The 15271-nt window shown below is 40.4% G+C and overlaps 1 protein-coding gene across 1 annotated transcript in view; it reads right to left on the bottom strand.

Moving 5' to 3' along the window:
• Positions 1–15271, bottom strand: part of CPQ (carboxypeptidase Q) — a 144037-nt gene that overhangs the window by 116987 nt on the left and 11779 nt on the right. The window contains exon 2 of the mRNA XM_030266453.4: positions 8710–9168. Coding sequence (XP_030122313.4) covers positions 8710–9136 — 427 coding nt within the window. The 5' untranslated portion in view covers positions 9137–9168. The remainder of the gene's footprint in view (positions 1–8709; positions 9169–15271) is intronic.

Below are 15271 nucleotides of genomic sequence, written 5' to 3'. Positions count from 1 at the left end.
CTCTGTACATTGAAATGTGTGTTTCTATCTCAAAACTTGAATATGTCACAACTTTGATCATCACACTGCCAGTTAAAATAAGTGGTATGGTATGCATTAGCAATCTAAAATTGGTCACAGGCAGGATGAACACAAGACTGATTATGTATATATATTTTTTTATATATATATATACACACAAACACACATATAAAAGCAACCATAAATCAGCTGTGTGTAACACTGCTGTACAGAAGAAGTCTGATTCCTGGCATAAACAATTCTGCCTGAAGAGTTGCCTCCTCACAGCTGTTTACATGCCAGCAATGATGCAAGGAGTAGACTAGTTCGAAGGGGATTCCTCACAAGATAACTTCTCCCCAAGATTAACTGCAGCTAATACTTAAGTCATTTTAGTATCTAGAGCTATGTATCTATCTGTGTTAGTAAAAGGTTTCAGTGAAGAGAAAGAAAAAAAGGAAAATCCACCCTATTGTCAGATTTTAGAAACTGGTGGATCTTTATTAAAACAACAATTAAATTTCATACATAATACATTTTTATTTATCACCATCCCAGAAACACTCTATTCACAAACACACAGAAATTAATCAAGTTAGTTACACTATACTACTATATTAAAAGGATTTAGTAAACCCAGAGAGAAATATTATTTGCATACTGTTAAATATTATTGGATACAAATTTCTTCATTACTTAACTACGGCCTTACTTTCTTCTTTTCTTTCCCCTGTCACATTTCTGTCATCCAGATAACAGAATCAGTACCTTGGAGATCCAGTTACAAAGCCAAATGCAGTCATCCTTAATTTGACAATAAATTCTTTTCAATAGCAGCAAGCAAACAACTCACTCCTCTGGACCTCCTAAACTTTATTTACTTCACACTAAATTAAGAATTATGATTTCTTCTACAAATCACACTATGGAACAGTGATGGTACTGATCCACATACACTGAAGCTGCTACTGTCAAATAAATAAACTGATGGGCAAGACAATTTTTGCTTAAAACAACTAAAATAAAGTAATTCTAAGCCTAGACAAGATAAAGCTGGAAAACAAGTATCAACACAAAAAGTCAACAACACATCTAATTGTTCCAACAACAGTGGAAATTTTGAAACTGGAGGAGATGTATCTGAAACATGTCCTGGCCTCTGTAGTCATGAGAGCAAGAAGGAGACAGAATGTTACCTCCCCTCTCATCAGAACCAGGCACCAGGACAACAGGACAGGAAATCAAGACAGTTCTTCATGGTAGAGCAGGGGGAACAACACACCACAGCCACAGTGCCTGACACCCATGTGATGATTGCAGCCCTGCCTCACAGACCAGCCACGTCAGACCATCCTCATGCCTCATCTCCTGCAACATCCCAGATTCCTCTTTTACTACTTCAGCTCTCCCCACGGAGCTAATTTAGCCCAGAAGCTGCTTCATCAAGGTACACTGTATCCTATGCTGACCCTGAATGCATCCAAGCAGTAGCCCCAAGCTTTTCTTACCTTAGTCTGGCTATTGCCATTGTCCTTCAGATTTGATAATCTCTCCAGATTAGAAGTAGCACACCCCTGTTTCTTTCAGACTCAGTCCACAAGCACTGTCTTGTGCCTATTTGCAAGATAGCCTCTTTCACGGAGCCTAGAATTTTTTTGCATGGGTATGATATAAAGGTAGGTATGTATGTCTGGAGATAAGGTAGTTGCTGGGACAGGTCAAAGGAAAGATGGTCTGGGAGAGTGAAGGGGAAAAAAAGCAACTATAGTCTTCAAAGATTAGATTAGGGACCTGGCATTAAATCCTGTTTTAAATTCAACATCCTCTAAAATAATTTTCCTCCCCAACTTCCGGCATACCTCTCTTAGAAACATGTTGCTTTCTAACACTCTCCAGAAATTAATTAATCTTTCCAGCAATGATCCACAAACTTCAGGATTTTTAGAAAAACAGACCCAAATTCTTTGTCTCTAATGACCTCACCCAATTAAGGCTTTGTGTCAGGCTGAAGCGAATGAAAGATTAATATTGTCACTCCTTTTTTTTTCTCGCTCAAAAATGATTAGTATGGACTTAAAATCTAAAATATTCCAACACCTAGAAACACATTTGCTCTGTCCATACATAAAAATACGTACCAATATAAGAATTAAAATATGAATAAAATGCTAAATATTTTAAGGGAACTGTGAAATGAAGAAGAGAGCTTTATCAGGAAGAAGGATTTTGTAAAATATGAAAAATACTTCTAGAAAATGTGACCTTCCTATTCTGTGGAACAGCAAAGAGGATTACATCATGAAAATAAAATTGCATAGGACAGTTATAAAAAAGGATATGAGGCTATTCAGCTCTGATGCTTTGCACAGAGACTAAACATATTGTATCATTCCTTAAGAACAGAGAGAAAAATATATACTATATAACAGTTATGGTTTTGACAAATATGACTTAATATTTCCAGCAAGTACTGGATCTCTTTCGAACAGTTTGGTTTAAATGACATGTAGCTTACTGTGCAGCACAAATCCTAGGAGAAAATGGGTTTGTCCCAACCCCCAGCACAAAGCCTTGGATGCCAAAAAGTGGGGCAACAGGTTAGGTTCTCCCAGGAGCAGCCCTGGACAGAGCACAGGCTTGCTACGCAATGTGTAGGGACAATCAGACACCCAATACCAACATCCACGACAATCAGTTTCTGAGAACACAGGTGCTCAAGGCAGGAAATGCTGAGGACAATCATTCTCTCCTTAGTGAGTCAAAGGTGCCAGTCCCCACTGGCTGTCCCTTGGGATGAAGATAACGTTGCCATCCAGCTGTGTCTGCATATCCCACACATGCAGAAAATCATATTCAGATCCTGCCTTCAGTAGCTTCAACCTGGCCTTAACATGCTTGAGGTAACCACCCTCAACTCAGCGACACTGCAAAAGGCCAAGACCAGAAAATTCACCCCTTTACCACTGGCAATCCACACAGTTCACCTGAACATTGGTTGAAGTAGCAACTGGACCCCATACTCTCCCCAGACAGCATATCCACCTCAAAACCATGCAGATACTTCTACTCTCTAAATCTTTGAAGTGCTACTGCACTAACTTTAGCCCAGATGCTGGGCCACTGAACACCACAGTATCTAAAGTCCTTCACAGATGTTACCTGTTTTACGTTCCACGAAAAACAGTAGCATAACTACCATACCATAAGCAGTGCTACTCTAAGTACTAATAAACAATCCAGGTATGCAGTACTGAGGCTCATGGTCTCAAGATGTCCATCAATAGCTCCTCATACATGAAAGAAGAGCAATCCAGTGATGACAGGAGGGCTTTGCTGTGCACTGGGCTCTCATGCCTACGAATCTCTCCAACCCCTGTTCTCAGCACTGAACCCCTCATCAAAGTGGTACCCAAGTCCCTCCAGAAGCATCACTTTTCTTCCAGGAGATCAGTGGTCATTCAAGATACTGGCAACTTAAGGGTAAATCCTCTGATACATTAAAAATAACTTTTTTGTTGGCCTTTTGTTTATCTAGCTGAATTCCCTAATCCACTTCACCATTGAGATATAAAAGATGGTCAACACTGGGGACAAAATGCATCAAGCAGGACTGGAGCCAGACCACTTCTTTCAGCAACATTCCTGGTTTAATAAAGTGGTGGATAGACAGCAACAGCCCACACCAAGAACTTCAAGACAACATGCATTATCCCCATTTTATACATAAGAGGCTGGACATATTTCCATGTTATCTAATTGCAAAGCTCCTATCAAGTTCTATAAGAGCGCAGCTGGACCAAATGTTGACAGTTAAACAAAGAAAAGACCATGATTTGAACACAAAAACTAGGAAAAAGTCTGCCAGTGCATCATCTTCATATTTATATTATTTCAATTTTGCTGCAAGCAACAGTACATAAAAAAAACAGAGTGTTTCTTTTTTTTTTTTTTAAGGAGACATTTCAGGGCAGGCTGCTCTGAAGTTGGTTCTGCTTGTCAGTATTTCTTTAAAATTAAAGGGCACAATCACCCATCAGGGTAAAAAAAGTGCATTTTAAAACACATGCAAAAAAATGAACTCTTTAATACTTTATGGTTAAACATATGCTAAACTACCACTTTCCTTCAATTACAGGATTCTCAAAGCAACAATTATATTTGTGGGATATAATCACTACCACCAGAAATCAACATAGTCACTCTCTCTATATATATAGATCTCTATGTTTTGCCAGTTTTGAAACACTGAAAGTGAGACAAGGACATTGACTAAATATGATAAGTCTCCAGTTTTCCAGCTCCCAAAACTGAGCACTTTCTGTCATTCAATCCTGTTTGCTACCTAGGAATCCATTTCTTCAAGGTGATGACTATTTTCAGCCCCTGCTGATTTCTGGAAATCCAGGTCACCCTGCTTTGTGTTTCTTCTCTCCCTGTCACTAAAGTGGGCAGTGAAGTTACTCCCTTCTTCTAAAGAGATCAAAGGACGTGAAAACATTCTCTTTGACCCAACATCTTCATATCTTGGAATACACTTGGAGAAGGAGAATGTTGGAGGTTTTTCCTTTTCAATAGAAAAATCTAACCTTTTCTGTGCTCTGCTTTTTTGCTGTGTAAATCAGATGGAATCTGGGAATTTGACATGTTGGCATATTTCCCAGTCATGAAGAAGAAAGTACGATTTTATCCACAAGATCACAAGGTACTGAAAAGCCTCCTGCGAATCATCCAACTGTTCCGTATCTGAGCCAAAGTGGGCAAATCTCATAAAGTCAAATAAATGAGAAAAGCTCTGTGCACATCCCAATAGGGTTTCAATGCCACAGGCATGAGATAGAAGACCTGCAGGAAGAGACACTCCTGGTATCCTGCAGTCAATGGACTGGCTTGGACTTCATAGCTAAAAATACCGCTGCTATTTAGGGCTTCCTGTTCCTGCCCTGAAGGGTTGCGGATTTTCTCTACACTCGAATGGTGTATGCTGAAATGGAAAGTAACCAACCTCAGCATGTGCTCTAGCCATTGGGTCACTCTTAGGAAACACTGGTTTGAATTGCCATGGACAGATGGGAAATCAAACCCCAGATTTCCAACATCCAAAGCTAGATGTCCTGGTTTAGGGCAAATTTGGGAGGAAACCTCCAAATGGGGTCCCTCTAGACATCAAATTCAAGTGGCCCCTCCTCCAGCTGGTTCAGGAAAGATTTCCTTGGAGAAAAGTGTAAAAAATGTTTATTTAACAAGCAAAGTATTCACAAGCATAAAAAAATAATAATATTAAACAATAAAATTTCTTGCTGTTCTGAAGAGATGGCAAATTCAGAAAGTCCTTGTCATGGGGTGTAACTTGGCTCACTCAGTCTCTTATCAGTCCCTCCTGTGCTGGAGAATGCCATGTCCTGGGCCATGGTGGGCCACAGATGTCAGTTCCCAGTGTTTTTCTGGGTTTTCAGTCCAGAGCAGGTTTGAACAGTTCCAAGAAAAAGAAAAACCACAGTCCATGGAACTTCTCTGCCTCAGCTAGCTAAAAAAGCCACTTAAGCAAAGAGCAATGGAGAGCTCTCTCGCGCTGTATATCCGTGCTGCAGACAAAACAGTCCAGGAGCAGGAATGCAGAGTAGTGAGTGCAGTTTCTGAAAACAAACTGCGCACATCTTCCCTCTCAGAACCAGTCTTAAAGGTGCAGAACTCAATATCCACCACAAACAGAACAGACAATTGGGGATATAAGCATCATAAAGTCAACCCAGGACACCTGGTTTCTAATTGCTGTTAGGCTATTGCCATGTTAATGAAGAGCCCTCCAGAGCACTTGCTTGGGGTGCTGAGCTTCAGGAGGGGCTCTGAGAGAACCAAAGGCCACCAAGTCCAGCACCAAGTTTTAAGCTTCTGCCAATGTCTCCTATTTTCTTAGCTTCTCAGGTCACAGGCCTGGGGCTAAATCATGGGAGGAGAGGAATACAGGACATAACTGAAAAGATGAAAAAGCAAGAAATGGTCTCCTGTACCTCCTGCCAGGATGGGGGAGTAAGCACTTCTCATCTTAACCCCATTCCTAGACCTTAAAAGACAAGAAGTCAAACTCTGCCTCTAACAGGCAGCAGTAGTGTCAAGGAAGGGATCTGTTTGGGCTGTATCAAGACAGTGGTTTGTAAACTGAGGGGTCTGAAACATATTCTGACAGGAACACTGACTTAAAATATATATTAACAATCAAGCTAACAGCAAACAACTTCAAGAATCATCTGCACAGTCCACTTTAGAAGCAAAGAATCATCATAGAGCCAACATCTGAAGGAAAGACGAGCCTTTAAAACATCCCTTTGCCAAAGCTCAGCACAGTAGCAGTAGGTCTCCATAGTTTGATCCCATGTAATAACAGTGCTGTAACAACAGGATAACTGGCATCAGGCATCTCATATTGAGTTACATTATTTTGATTACAGGAAGAGTCATACCCCCACAACTTTATGGCTAGAACAAGATATATCAGAACTGCTGATAATCCCTCAATGAGGGAAATTGTTCAGCTATTTCTGATGCCATTTAGGGCAGCCTCCTATCCCTTTTTCTTAGGAATAAGGCACTGTGACAATCCTCAGAAGTGATAAGGCAGTGGTTTTAATAATGTAACTACATATTTTTTTATTCCATGCTTGGTATGAGTGAGAGCTTTAGGACAGGCACTTTTCTCAACAGCATGCCTTTCCAATTCTCTTGCCTGCAGAGGCTGGTGATGAGCAGCTCTTACGAGACATTTCCATCAGCCAGGAGGATGGTTCTGTGATCAGAAGAAAAAGAGCCAAGTGCTCACCAGGGACCAGCTACCCCACACAACCTTCCAAGCACAAAAAACTGGCACAGTTTGCACAGAGTGAGATGAGACCAGCAGAAATCAGGACAGGCACAAATGGTAGGAGAGTCAGATGGTAAGTAATTTAATCAAAATAATTCCACTAATTCTGAGAAATGATCCACTCTTTTGTGAGAGATCTCATTGCCATAAAGTTTTCTAGTACCGACACATATATCTCTTCAGAAACATGGCAGATCTTGGAGGAAAGTGAAATTGTGGGAAAGAATAATGTTTTGAATTATATAGGGAAATAATTATATAGGGAATAATGTTTTGAACCCTATATAAATAGGGTTTTGAACCAGCACTGGATAATACAATCACATCTTTCAAGATATAGGATCTTTACAGATGAAAAAGAAGGACATAATTTGCCTGAGTATTTTTAACATGTAAATTCAGAACATCACTAAAAAAAAGTGCAAACCTAGGAGTAAAACCAGGCAAGTGGAAATAACTATACACAAGTAAGAAAGAGAAGTAAAAACCAGACTTTTCAGGATGTAAAGATGTTTGCCAAAATTAAATTGCATGTTCTCTTTCCAGGTTCAGCAACACTTGCTAAACACCAAAAAAGACCTTTTAATTTTAGCTTACTTTTTAGGAAGCTTGGAATAGGACTGGAAAGAATACAAAATAAGTTGTAGGCTTTAAATTTGCTCTAAATTTTCTCCTATCAAAGTACTAAACCTTGCACATATAATGGGACAAACAGATAGTGATGGTTTTAGTTGCTTTGCATTTTAGGCATGTGTTTACCCCAATATGACAGAACTATATTAGATAAAATTCACAGCAGCAATTTTGCAAACCAAGTATAATTTATTCCAAGCATATCTTAAATTACCCAATTTTATTTGTTGCATTTTGATGAGCTATATATTTTTTTCTAAACATAACAGTTTTATATGTAGTTTCATTTCAAACAGAAAGCCCCCTATCACAAAAATTTACAATTCATAAAAGAATTATGAGTATCACGTTACCTTTTATTTCCTAAACTGAATTTATTTTCTCATAAAGGAATACAAATGCTTTTGAAGTTGTCTAGAAATAAGTATATTTTTTTTATGGAGAGCAGTCACAGAAGAAGGTTCTCATCTGGCCTTTAAATAACAATCCTCAAAGCCTCACATCACTAAGTACAAATAGAGAATCTTATAAATAATTTTGTTTGTAGGCAATGTAATATTTTGGGGTTTAAAAGACCAGAATCTTGTTAAGAACAGCTAATGGTTATTCTTGCTCCTGAGTAACATATCATACATGATTATCTAAAAGGCAACACACAGTTCAGTAACAGGTAAGTGACAAAGTGAGCATGTAAACAATGTGAACAGTAAGTTCCACACTGAGCATGAGACAGGGAAGGACATACGGATACCGACTGCTACATTTAGTGAGGGGCTTGAACTCTCCAAGCTCAGCTCCTTTTCCTGCTGTCTTGTTTTTTACTGGAGTGAAGGGCTGAGCCTGGCAAACTAGGGCATATGAAGAGAAGGAGATCTCATGTGTTAACTTGGCACCCCATGGAGAACTTCATTGCTACTGACCACAATGGAGGACCAGAATCTTTGCATATGATGTTCAACAGTGTTAAAAAAAAGGATATAAATTTAATGGAAAGTTCAGGAATCAACTCTAATTTTACAAGTCTGTTCAACCAAACTGTATTGATATAAACCAGTCACAACCACGCCATATAGGAAAGTCCAAGGAAAATAGCACCTTGTTTTGCAGGACTATTACAGCAAGAAGAAAACCACAGTTTGACCACTGAGAGAAGTTATTAGGGGTACAATACAGTTTGTGCTAAAAAGCAAGTCACATGAAATTCCAAAAGGAAGAGTTACCTTCTGGAGGAGTTGCAATACTGTTCCCAAGTCCCAAAATAGCAATGCTGTGATTCCTTGGTTCCAGCATCACTGCAAACTCTTCTCCTCTTTCCCAGTGTGGTACCTTCACAGGCTCTAGATGCACATTTTCCAGCCCATCTTTCTGCAGGGCACTGAACATATACTTGATGGCTGCCTCTAAGTTTTTTGAACCACTGAGTCTAGGTCCTATGGTGTCAGCAAAAACTGCTAATCTATCATAGGATCTGTTCTGAGCCTTTCCATGAACAGCAAGATCAATAATAGCCTTAGCAATATTAGTATAGCCAGCTATCTCATTTTTAATGTCTTCAAATGACTTCAGGGAACTTCCATCTCTTCTCAAAGATTTCCCAGCATGCTGGTGTAATAAATTAATGAGAAATATTACGAATAAGAGCTTCATTTTTTTTCTCTTTCTTCTTTTACACAGATGGCCTGTTGGAGAGGCAAAAAGAAAAAAAAAGGAAGTTAAAAAAAATCATACACCTATCAGCAATACTTTTAGTTATTTGGATTGGCAGAGAGAAATGAAATGAAAAGAAATTAGTTTATCATGAAAATGCTTTGATCAGAACTAGCAAGAAAGTAAGTTCAACTTGAAGACAGAGTTATTGAAAGAAAATGAAAAAGATACTTAGACCCTGGACACAATCATTGTGATCTTTAGAAATATCCTTGGAATGCCGCATCTCTTTAAATAAACACATTATTCAATGAATCAAAACCCAGGGCTGCTCCCATGCAGGAGGAGTTTTGCATCTCCTTTCTCTTAGGAGCAGGACTTTTCAGAAGTGCCAAATCAAATGTCTTTAGACAAAAACTTTTCTTATACCACGCATGAATAAAAGTTCTTCCTGATCTTGATCTTCATAATCAGAAAAGTACTTTCTATTTTACTAAAAATATTTAAGATTTAGATCCAATGCCTCCAGTGTCCTGGTTTTGGCTAGGATAGAGATAATTTTCTGCTTAGTAAGTGATACAGTGCTCCGGTTTGGATTCAGTATGAGTATAAAATTGATAACACACTGATGTTTTGTTTGTTGCTAAGCAGTGCTTACCTTAAATCAAGAACTTTCCAGCATCTCATGCTGTGTGAATGAGGAGCTGCACAAGAAGCTGGGAGGGAGCATTGACCTACACTGACCAAAGGGATATTCCACATCAAGTTGAGTACACAAACTGGGGGAGTTGACTAGAAGGGCCTGATCACTTCTCAGGGAAAGGCTGGGCATTGATCAGCAGGTGGTAAGCAACTGGATTGTGCATCACTTGTTTTTCTTGGCTTTTTTTTAAAATTATTATTCTCATCATTATTATCATAACATTTTACTTCTTTTCATCTACTAAACTGTTCTTATCTGAACCCACGAGTTTTTGTACCTGCATTGGTTTGGCATGGCCTGGTTTTCGCACCGGGGGGCCACGAAGATGTCTCCTGTGAGAAGCTGCTGGAAGCTTCCCACCATGTCAACAGAGCCAATGGCTGATGGCCAAAATGGGCCAATGAGAGAGGTTGGTAACACCTCTGTGATGACATACTTAAGAAGAAAATCCAAACAAAGTCACAGGTTTTTTGCTCCTAATCAGAGAAGGAGGTGAGAACATGTGAGGGAAACATGTCAGCACCAAGGTCAGTGTCGAGAAGGAGCAAGTGCTCCAGGTGTGGGAGCTGACATTGCTCTGCAGGCCATGGTGAGAACCAAGGTGAAGCAGCTGTGCCCTGCAGCCCATGGGGATCCATGAGGGATGCAGAGATCCACCCACAGCCCACGGGGATCCATGAGGGATGCAGAGATCCACCCACAGCCCACGGGGATCCATGAGGGATGCAGAGATCCACCCACAGCCCACGGGGATCCATGAGAGATGCAGAGATACACCCACAGACCGTGGGGAGGAGCTCATGCCAGAGCAGGTGGATACCTGGAGGAGGCTGTGATCCAGTGGAAGACCCAGTGGACAGTGCAGGCCCCTGCTTCAGGCTGGAGCAATCTGTCCTTTGAGGACTGCACCCCATGGAAAGAGAGACCCACACCGCAGCAGTTTTGGGAGGACTGTGTGCCCGTGGGAGGGACTCACAGTGCAGCAGGTGTGGTTTGGCTGCTGCTCAAGAGATTGGACCCATGCCAGAGAAGTTCACAGAGAACTGTCTCCCATGGGAGGGACCCCACGGCCTCACAGGGGAAGGACTCCTCTCCCTGAGCAGCAGAAGGAAATCTCAGTGATGAACTGACCAAAACCCCCATGGCCTGTCTCCCTGTGCTGTCTGTAGGAAGGGGCAACCCACGACATTTATGAGAGCTTCTGATCAGCTCCCAAAAAGGGGGATAATCCATCAGGCATGCATCCATAAGATGCCATCTGAAACAGCCACCAGGCGTGCACCTATAAGATGCCATGTGGAACACTGGCTGTGTAATACAGAAATAAGACAGAGAAGGAGTTAAAGTACTAACCACATTTCTAGGATCCATAAAACACCAGAATTCAGAAACAAACAAATAAACTAAACCATCCAAATACCCCCCAAAAAAAAAAAACCACTCATGAAATAATTTTGGAATCACCAGGCTTAGCTCATATGATAACCAACACAAACTGACAGCCTTCCATAGACCTTTATGGGTCTTTTCACAAACAGCAATTCAAACAATAGCTTTAGCAACAGAGTAATACTAAGGTAATTCTCCTTAACTATTCAAATGTCCTCTAAACTTGAGATCACGGAAGTAATAAATTCTTCACAGTGAAGCATCATGTTTGCAAAACAACAAAAAGTCATCATTGATTTAATCTGTGAACGATAAATCTATCACAGAGATTTCTCTGAGAGTGGGCAAAGGTCTTACACAACCAGGAGCAGAAGACTTGTGACTTGGGTTATCTCAGGATCTGCCTGAGAACTGAAAAATGCCTTTTATAGTCTGAGTTACTGTTTATTTGTGGTTATGCTACACAGAGAGTATTGGTGTGTTTTTCTTGCTATGCTCTGCACTTTCTTCATGTACTTTTCCTTAACCAGTTAATTACATACTCTTAGACATCCTCTTCTAGAGACATCAGTCATTTTCTCAGGATGACCATGCCTGCTCTCTGATTTTGCAAAGTTCATCGCGCACAATGAAACCAGCAAGAAAATGGATAAGTGCTTAAGTGGATTAAGTTTTTGAAACTAAGTCTACAGACAATAATTCTGTAGACTTAGTTCCAAAAACTTTATGTTTGGAGGTTTGTTTGTTTAAGGGTTTGCAAAATCTACCAGAAAAAGCAGATACACTTAGCTGTTACACAGAAGACACAGAGGGATTTTCTAAATAGCACTGGCCACCTCAAAGAGCCCCCAGCTACCAACTTCATGCATTTTTTTCTATGGACATATGCAACTGCAGTTATCACATTTCCCTTAACTAAGAAATGCTTTCTTTGTTCTTCCTAGCCTCATTCAAAACCAGCAGCATCCTCACTCCAAAGGCTGCCCCAGAGGGCCTGCATTTAAGAGATAGACTTCTTCCAGGAATTTCCCACTAAACACTGAGAACAGACATGTTTCCACAACTTTTGTGGATGTAGTATACGTCTGTGTTGCACAACATTTCACTGTCTCCAATGCATTGCAAGAGGAATATAACTGAATTCAAACCCTGGTCAAGAACAAAAAAAAGGAATGTAATTTACTATGCTTTCCTTGAACACTCCAGAATAATCTGTTCAAAAGCAGCTTTCTGAAATATTTCCATGCTGGTAAAATAACATCATACTCAGACTGCAATACAGAAATCATTCCACTGCTAGTCCAGGGAAAGAATCAAACATCTGTTTTCCCAGTCTCTGCAAATTTATCACCCTAGTGAATCAGCTAGCAAAGGAGATTACTTATTTTTCCACATCTAACTAGTTAAGACTCAGCAAATGAACCTCACGATGCCAGCCAAATTAATAAAAAATAACAGGGCAGTCAAAATTGTTCAATGTATTTCATTGTTCATGAAACAGAAAGAGGGCATCCAGCCATAGTAGTACCTGGGTCCACACAGAAGGAAAGAAATGCTCTGAAGATAGTTCACAGAAAGAGAGGTTTTTCCCTGCAAAATCCTAGCAGAACATTTAAAAGGGAAAGTCTGGAGTGAGGAAGACCAAGTTAGGTAGCACTTAAACTGTACCTATCCATGGGGCCTCATGGGTTGCACCCACAAATGTTGAGAGCTGATGTCATTGTGCAGCCACTCTTGTCACGTCACTCCTATCTTTGAGAAGGGCAAGAAATAAAATGAACTACAACAAGAACTATGGACCAGTCAGCCTCACACCAAGCTCTGGCAAGCGGACAGGAGAAAAATCCTGAAAATTTCTTCCAAACATATGAAGGACAAGAAGGTGACTCAGAATAGCATGGATTTACAAAGGGGAAATTGCATAATCAACATGATCCCCATCTAGGACAAAATTGCTTGCTTGGTAGATGAGGACAGAGCAGTGGAATTGTTTCCCTTTTACATTAGCAAGGCAGTTGACAGTCTCCATAAAGGTCTCAGGGAAGCTGATGAAGTACAGGCTGGATGAGCAGACAGTGAGGTGGATTGAAAAATCAACTGAACAACCAAGCTCAGAGGATTCTAAGTGACATCTAGTTGGCAGAGGGTAGCTAGTGGTGATCCCTAAAATTCCATACCTGGTCCAGAACTCTTATGAAGTTCCATTAATAATCTGGATGCTTGGACAGAGTGTGGCCTCCGATGATAGGAAGGCTGGGAAGAGTGGCTGTGTCCTCAATGGTTGTGTGAGGAGGCAGGCAGGAACACATGAAGTTCAGCAAGTCCTGCGTCTGGGGAAGACTAACCTCCATGCACTACTACAGGCTGGGCATAGCCAGCTGGAAAGGAGTTGGCAGAGAATGAGTCAGCAAAACCTCCTGTTGACAAAGACCAAACACCTGATGGGCTGCTCACCAGGAGTGTTGCCAGCAGGTTCAGGGATGTGATCTTTCCTCTCTAGTCAGCATTAGAGAAGCCATACCCCGGGTTATTTCTTCTTTCCTGGGCTTCCCAGTATGAGAGAGATGTGGACATGCTGGAGAGTGCAACAAAGGGCCACAAAGATGATTGAGGGAGTGGAGTATCCAATATCCCTATTAGGAGAGGCTGAGAGAGCTTTAGCTGTTCAGTCTGGAGAAAATATTATTTTCTTCTCCAGAAGGAGAGGGAAAGATTGATTCATCACTGGATAGAAATACCTGATGGGAGGGAACAAAGAAGACAGAACCAGGCTCTTTTTCCAGTGGTGCCCACCAACAGAACAAGAGTCAATGGAAACAAATTGAAATACATGAAATTACACCTGAACACAAGAATGCACTGTTTTGGTTTTTTTGTTTTGTTTTGTTAAGTGAGGGTAGTCAAACACTGGAAGAGGTTGCCCAGAGAGGCTGTGAAGTGTCCTTACAGGGACATATTCCAAACCTGTCTAGACATGGGCCTGGACAACCTTCTGCAGCTGACCCTGCTTAAAATGGCACTTTGGACTACAGCTCAAAAGATGTCTTTCAAACTAGATGTGTGATTTGGAATATGAAAGGAGACCAGAGACCCAAGCTGAAAGGCTTTTTAAAAAATCAAGGGAGAAAGGTTCTAGGTATGTAGAAGGAAAAGATAAACTGAAGGCAGAAAATAAGTATTTTCCATCTCAAATTAGTATGAAAGAATGAAATGTACAGCACATTACAATGCAGGTAGTGCAGAGAGTGTCAGAAGATACATTTATGAGTAGTTACTTTAAGGATAGTTCTACTTATTGTCTGGCCAACTTGTCTGTACCCAGCTGCTGTCTTTGATGCTAAAGTGCAAGCTCATTGGGATTTTCATCTTTTAATGGTGCCCTGATATAAAAGAAGAGTACATCCAAACTTTAATCGGGCTAATTGGCATTTCCACCAATAAAAACATTACAATATAAATTACCTAAATGTTACAGATGGAAAAGAGTAAGAGTAAGAGGAAAAACAATCTTTCAGATGAGAGACTGATTACTGTCTGATTGATTACTGTCTACAGATAACAATCAGATGACAGAAAGAGGAGCAGAGGGCATAAAAATAGGATAAACAAAGCTAGACCACTGCTTCTTCTCCAGTGTGGCAAAGTTTTCCCAAAATCCCAGTTGAAAATACAGACAAAAGGATACAGAGAGTTCATAGAAGTCATGGTTATGGGAAATGAGGAATGAAAACAATACATTGAGGCTATTAACCACTTAATTGCTAGAAATCTGCTATATCTGCACAGTATCTATCAGTTTCCCAACCACCATTTGATTTTCCTTCAGGGACTGGAGGAAATCTTGAAATCACACAGTGGTTTTGATGACATGAGAATAGACTGAAAAGCCCCAGGGTAACAAACTAACATGCTGCAGAGTGATGTCTGATACGTTTAATAGCACTGGAAAAAAGTTTGTTGTGACAGCTGTGGAGTAGGATGGCTGGGAGGCTAGGTGAACTTGCAAAATGAGGCGGAGATTTCTGCCTAAAAATAAAGTCATA

This window comes from Taeniopygia guttata, chromosome 2, assembly GCF_048771995.1.
Source record: "Taeniopygia guttata chromosome 2, bTaeGut7.mat, whole genome shotgun sequence".
In the NCBI taxonomy this organism is placed as follows: domain Eukaryota; kingdom Metazoa; phylum Chordata; class Aves; order Passeriformes; family Estrildidae; genus Taeniopygia; species Taeniopygia guttata.
Note: the sequence above shows the minus strand (reverse complement) of the source record. Positions and strands in the feature narration are given on the sequence as shown.